Here is a 7057-nt window from a genome sequence, read left to right on the forward strand (position 1 = left end):
CGTCCCGTGCCTTCGGCTAAGGGTGGCTCCTGGTGGGGGTGGAGGGGGAGGGGGCAACATCCCGGTCGTCCCGGCGCATGTGCGGCACGCCGCGAATCCGTCCGCGCCGGGTCGCGGGGCCGCGCCCACCGGGGCAACGTCGGACAAGGGCGGGCCTAGTGCACACCACTAGAAAAACCAGAACCACCTGGACATCAACTTCCTAACGGTGTTCAAAACCGCGGCCACGGCGTCGGAAAAGCGCAGGCACTACTTGGCGTCGCGGAGCGACACACCAGGGCGGGGTGGGGCGGGGCGCGCGGAGTACCACGAGCCGGAGTCGCAGAAAATCGATTCGAGCCAAGCAAGGGGGTAGGCCAGGCCGCCAGGCTAGGGCAGGCGTGGCCGGGCGGCGGAGGGTGGCGGCGCGGCGAGGGGAGGGGAGGCACGGGGGGCGCCGCCGCCACCCCGCCGTCACCACCGCCGGCAGCAGCGCCCAGGCCCCGCCAAGCGCCGCCAAGCGCCGCCCAGGCAAGGGTAGCTGCCGTCAGCCACCGCCACCGCCGCATCTGCATCCCAGGGCGTGGGCGGGGCCCGGGCGGCCCGCGCGGTGCACGGGGGCGACATCTCGGCCCCGCCGCACCGCGCCCCGCCCCGCCCCACCCCACCCCGCGCCCCCGGGGGCGCTGCAACCTTAGGGGGCCGCGCCAGTCCATCCACAACCATCGCCCTGCCGCCGGCGCCGGCCCCATGGGGGACTCAGGTACACGCCCCCTCGGCCTGCAACACGGCCTGCACCAGCACGGCCACGCGCACGTCCCCGTCATGCACATTGCACACGGACACACACACTTGCAGCGGGGAAGGGAGGCGGCCTTCCAAACAGCTGCGCCGCCGCGCCGCTGCTGCGCGATGCACTCCAGCGGGTGCACAGTCGCTGCCACTCACGCGCCACCCCTGTGTGTACATAGTCGCTGCCGCGCAGCCGGGCCGACGGCCTGACCACTGGCCGGTGCGCCACGCCAGTGTCATCCCCTCAGACGTCGCAGACATCGCAGACGCGGCGGCGGCACAGGTCGCTGGATTTAAAAGCCGCCCGCCCCGCGCCGCGCCGCCACCCCTGTCCCCTGGGGTCGCTGCCAGCCTCGCCAGCCCCGCCAGCCATGGCCGAGCGAGAGGGGAGGACGGCGATGATGCGCGAGGGCGCGGCCGGCGGAGCTGGGCTGCTGGCTGGCTGCCTGGCGGCACGGCCGCGCAGCCAGACAGCGGGGCGCGCCTCGACCGCACGGGCGGCGGGGAAGGGGGTGGGGTGAACCAGGAAACGCCGTCCGTGCTGGAGTCTGCCTGGAGCCCGCTGGAGCCCCACCCCCCGCCGCGTACGCCCCACGGCCCGCGGCCCCGCGCAGTCTACCGCCGCCACATTAGCGGCCCCGTGCTCCGCCGGCCGCTGTCTCTCTCGCACTCGTGCGGCGTCCCGTGGGAGTGCGAGAGAGAAAGAGCGACCGAGCATCGTTCCGGAATCAACCTGCTGCCATTCGGATGGATCATGCCGACGTGCCGATGCTTTCCCCGGGCGACCCCAACGGGGCCCAACCCCCCGGGGGGCTCATCGTGCAGGTCAAGTGACGCGGGGCCCCGGGGCGCGGCACCCAGTCAAGGCCGAAGACAAGCGCCCCTCCCGCCGCGCCGCCGCCAGCGCAACAGCTGTCCTGCTTGATAACACACTCCAACTCGCTAGAGAGGCAAACGACCAAATCTAGATGAGAGCCGCCCGCCCCGTCAGACCTGTCAAACCGGCAGGCGACCCACCAGGCCCAGCCCATGCGTCATCGGGCGGCGACATTTATCCCGGGCGTGTCGCGAACCCGAGCCTAAACGCAGAGCTACCCTTCGCGTTGAGGAATAGCCGTCCGAGCGACCGACCAACCCCCGGCCGCCCTGTCGGCTGATTCCGAGGGCCGCCTTCGTCGCTCTGTCTCTCTCGCACCTATGCGGGACGCCCCACGAGTGCGAGAGAGACAGAGCGACGAAGGCCGCCCTCGGAATCAGTCGACTGGCCGCCCTGGCCGGCGGAGATACGGCACGCCCCACCCCCGCGGCCCAGCCCACTGATTCCGCGCAGTGCGGGCGTCGGTCTGTCTCTCTCGCGCCGGAATGGAGCGCCCCATGAGTGCGAGAGAGAGAGAGACATCCCACTCGGAATCAGCCTGCAGCCAGCCCCGCGGCCCCGCCATCCGTCTCGGTCGCCGAGCCGAGTATGAGAAATCCATTCCGGTGTTCCGGCCGGGCGGAGTGAATTTAAATGGTGATGGATCGAGCGTGCGGCGCGATTTCTCATGCCTACTCCACTCTTTTGCAGACAGCGACGACAGCGAGAGCGAGGGCGGCCTCGGCAACGTGTCGCGCGTCGTCATGCGGCCGCCCGGCCACAGCGGCAAGGCCAAGAAGGGCCACCTGTGCTTCGACGCCGCCTTCGAGACAGGTGCAGTACCGTGCCAGAAGACTGGTGGAGGCGGCCAAAATCCCGGACGCGTTTTGAGCTCCAGAGTCGCTAGACAGGACTCGAACCGAGCGTGTGACCCCACCAATGGATTCCTCGTTCGAAGAGCAGTCCATTGGTGGGGTCACACGTTCGGTTCGAGTCCCATTTAGCGACTCAGGAGCTCAAAACGCGTCTAGAATTTTGGCCGCATCCACCCGGTCCTCTGGGCCACGCCCTCATAGCTGTCTCTCTCGCACCGAAACGGGACGCCCCATGAGTGCGAGAGAGACAGAGCGCCGAAAGCGACGTGACCGCCGTACTCCGCAGGCAACCTGGGGCGCGTGGACCTCGTCAACGAGTACGAGTACGACCTGTTCATCCGGCCGGACACGTGCAACCCGCGCTTCCGGATCTGGTTCCACTTCACCGTCGACAACATCCGCCTGGACCAGGTACGCCAAGGCTTCACCCGGCTCGCGGAATTCCAGGGGCGCGCGCGCTGGAGCCTGCTGGAGCCCAAGCAGACCCCTTTCACGAGGCGGCTCCCCATTCGCACCGAAACGCTTTAGCTCCAGCCTCGGCTCCAGCCGGCCTGAAAAGCCCTCCAGCCAAGAGGGGTTTCGACAGAGACAAGGGGAGCGGGCGGGGCGGGGCGGCACCATGCAGGGAAGGAGGCGAATTCCAGCGATATCAAAGCGAGGCTCGTTGCCGCCGAGCACTGTCGCGAGGCACGCTCTACTTAAATCAATTTCATTCAAGACATCGTCTCCAGCGGCGCGCGATCCATCGTCGCCGCGCGTGGGGGAGGGGGAGGGGGGCGGTCTTCACCGTGCCGGGGACCCATTTGCCGAAACTAAAACGACGACAGTGGGACAATGGCTCAAGTTGTTGAGAAAACCCGACAGCCCCACGCGATATCAGCGGCATGGAGGCGGCGGGGGGCTCCCTTCGGGGTCCCTTCGGGCCCCGCGGGGTAATGCGGGGTAACGCGCGCCGAGGGAGGCTCGGGGTAATGACACTGTAGCGGCATTACGGGGTAATATCGGCCCCGACACGACGCGCTAAGCCCTGCCCGGCTGCCTGCGCGCAGCGCGCACCCGGCACACTGATTCCGAGGTTCGTTTTCGTCGCTCTGTCTCTCTCGCACTCACGGGGCGCCCCGTACTGGAGCGAGAGAGACAGAGCGACGAAAACGCCTCTCGGAATCCGTCTGCAGCGGAGGCCGGGCCGCGCCGCCGCGCCGCCGACGCACCACAGGGGATCAGAGTGGGCTTCTATAATTTGCGCAGAAATCGATGAGGAAATGACAGTGACGGGAGGGAGGGGAGTGACAACGTGAAAGGGGAAGTGGAGATGCGTGCGCCCACTCAGAGTCACGCATTGATTCACAGTGGCGCAACAAACGGCCTGCAAACTCGCAGCAGACAGGGCGCAGACGCACGCTCGTTCAAAATTCATGTCTTTATTTATGGAACGGAAAGGAAGGCCGCAAGAAATGGGGCGGGCGAAGCGAAACGCCGTGCGGGTAGGCAGCCCAACGTGACCCCCACCTTTCTTGTCAAAGTCAACGCTGCCGACTGTTGAAAAATTGAGCTGTGATGGCAGCCGCATTCACGAAGGAATGCTTTCTGATAAAAACCGGAACAATGTTTGGTGGCGGTGCCCGTTTGCCCGGGCCCGCGACGCCACTTCGCCCCTCGCCCGTCCACCCGCACTCACTCCACAGCGAGGGGGACACATAATTTGGACGGAAATCGATAACAAGGCAACGAGTCACAGAAAACACGAAAAAGAGTGAAAACGGAGTGAAAATAACTCGTCCCGACACAGGGGTGGGAACATGAAATGAACTTGTGTTAGAAAACGTTCGGATCGGACCGGGCCGCCGAAAATAATAATGACGCGAATCAAATAATACCGTGAATGTGTCGGATGCAGAGGGATTTCCGATACGCCGGCGTGCCGGCGGCAGAGCGGCCCTGCCTCACGCTCAGACAGCCGACAAGCTGGTGCTTGTTTTGCTTCAATCCCAGCAGCACAGCCGACATTCCAGCCAAGCTATCAGACAGGTGCCATCGTAAATACGACTTCCACATTCGTTCCAAAAAGAGGGACAACAACCAATAACCGCCACTTGACTGCACTTGACTGACAGTCGCGGCCACCCGCTTGTTTACATCGTGTGCACAACGCCCGCGCGTTTCCCCGTCCCACAGAATCTAGATTCGACAGCGGGCGTTTGCTTTCGACATTTTCGATCAACATGGTGCACCCGACATGACTCACTTACTTCATGGCGCGGCCTGGCATGCTTGCTGACGGCTGGACAACACGTACGATGACGAACTCTTCTCGACGTCAACCGCGGCGCGGTGCCGACCCCGTGGAGCGTAAACACTTTGCAATCAATTTGCAAACAAAACCACACAGCTATCGGTAAAAAGGAAACGAAATTTCCGTCGTCCTCACGCCTCGGTGGCAATATAGGAGCTATATTTGACGAGCGAGGGAGACGGAGATACCGGCAGATGCGTGGTGGTGCAACACGAGTGGCGAAACCGAAACAACGCAGTGACGTCTACTTCCGCCTTCAGCTGTTACTACACTGGCGGCGCGGTCAGGCGTGCGCCACGCCTCCGCGCGGACAAATCGGGTACTATGTTGTGCAAACAGCCTTCTACCGCGTGGATACGAGGACGCAACTCGCGACATGACGGAACGCGAACGACGGGAAAGCAGGGAATTCTGGACTCCCGCGGACAGAATCGGGGGGCGCCGGGGTTGATATTCAACCGATGGAAACGAAAACAATCAGAATGCTTCGTGGCATTCGGCCCGGAGAAGGAATTCGGAATGGAAAGGGCAGAAGCGGTTCTGCTGATAAAGAATGCCGAATTTTAAAAAACCGCTCATGACAAATGAGCGGCAGACGCTGAATGAAAGCCCGTAACACCATCTCGGGGAGTGAGAGATGCGCTCTTTGTCCGACCAATTGATCCAGACACAGGAGCTGCCTGTCTGTCTGAGCCAATCGGAGGGAGAGAGGCGTCTGTCTCCATGGCAACGCGATGAGAGCGGTGGCCAGCCCCGCCAGCCCGCAGGTGGAGGCGAGGAGGCAGAGCATGAATGAGACGAGACGGATGAGACTGCCGGTGCGTCGTGTCGTGTCCGGTCGTGTCGGCGAGGCGGTGATGACCAGATCGGCCGCCAGGGAGAGCCACCAGCCGCCGGCGGCGGTGCGAAGCTTTTGTTTCTGGCCGCCGGGGTCGGCCAGCATCGGCCAGTTGGCACCGAAGGAACGCGAGTTGAGCGCGGGAGTGGATGATAAATAATGCAAAGACATGCCGCGGTCCCGGCCGATTTGCCGAAGCCTCGGCCGCGCTCCCGCGGACCCCGAACGATTCCGACGAAGGGGCGCGGAAACAAAACAAATCGCAGTTTGCATCTCAAACTAACGCGCGGAAAGAGAGAAAAAGTAACACGAACCCGAAAACATCGGCTGCGGAATAAACAAATGGAAATTGGGAAACGGCTGACGCGGTGTACGCCTCTCTTTCCAGTGGTGCGGCTCAGAAAGGGAAGAATGGAGCGAGCTGAGTGAGACTTCCGTTTTCTGCAGCGAGCCTAGTGCCTCCAGCCTCCAGCCACTCGCATGGACAAGACAAAGGCCACACGTTGCCGTTGGCCCAGCCTCGCTGCTCCAGTTTTCTAGCACGTCGTTCCAGAGGCGAGGCCGCGGCTCCGGGGCCCCGGGGGCTGCAGCACAGTGGGCCGGAAGGCCGGCCAGAACTCTTGACGCGTTTTGAGCTCCAGAGTCGCTATATAGGACTCGACCCGAACGTGTGACCCCACCAATGGACTGCTCTCCGAACGAGGAATCCTTTGGTGGGGTCACACGCTCGGTTTGAGTCCTGTTTGGCGACTCTGGAGCTCAAAACGCGTCTAGAATTTTGGCCGCCGACGCCGGTCTTCTGGCCCACTGTGTGCAGGGCCAGGGCCCCAGGCCGACGCGGCGGCGGGGATTTCTATAGGGCTCCCGATCTCCTCGCAATCTCAAAGGAGGTGGCTCCCTGATAAAACCAAGGCCGGGGCCAGGACGTCGCCGACGAAGGGGCACGCGGGGCACATCTGGCAGGGAGTGGCTGGAAATTAAATTCCGCGCGTAATGAAAGACTGAGCCTGCGCGGAGCAACGTAACAAGTCCGCGAAAGTCGCAGTGCCGTGCTCGGCGCGCTTTGCTCGGCTTGGCTCGGCTTTGCTTCAGGCGCGGATCCAAGGGGGGGGCGATGGGGGCGTCGCCCCCCCCTGAAGGCGGCGAAGCCGCCTGAAAGGTAGGCAAAAAGTCGCACATAACCCCTGTAGGTAGGCAACTTTCACGACGTCGCCCCCCCCTGAACCCGTCCCTGGATCCGCCCTTGGTCGCGCTTCCCCTGCCGCGAGGCCGTCGCGCTTCCCCTGCCGCGACACTGTCGCGCTTCCCCTGCCGCGACACTGTCGCGCTTCCTTTGCCGCGACACTGTCGCGCTTCCCCTGCCGCGACACTGTCGCGCTTCCCCTGCCGCGACACTGTCGCGCTTCCTTTGCCGCGACACTGTC

General features: G+C 64.0%; 1 protein-coding gene across 25 annotated transcripts in view; it reads right to left on the reverse strand.

Annotated features, from left to right (window-relative positions):
- The window catches only part of LOC117651658 (ELAV-like protein 1), a 26805-nt gene extending 21373 nt beyond the window's left edge, over window positions 1-5432 (reverse strand). For 5 of the 25 annotated variants that reach the window (XM_034395865.1, XM_034395864.1, XM_034395862.1 and 2 more), the window contains exon 1: window positions 4752-5393. In XM_034395865.1, coding sequence (XP_034251756.1) covers window positions 4752-4771 — 20 coding nt within the window. In that variant the 5' untranslated portion in view covers window positions 4772-5393. The other 20 variants (XM_034395875.1, XM_034395878.1, XM_034395863.1 and 17 more) reach the window with 10 other exon arrangements.
- Window positions 5433-7057: the final 1625 nt, after the last annotated feature.

This window comes from Thrips palmi, unplaced genomic scaffold (assembly GCF_012932325.1).
Source record: "Thrips palmi isolate BJ-2018 unplaced genomic scaffold, TpBJ-2018v1 HiC_scaffold_6, whole genome shotgun sequence".
Lineage (NCBI taxonomy): Eukaryota > Metazoa > Arthropoda > Insecta > Thysanoptera > Thripidae > Thrips > Thrips palmi.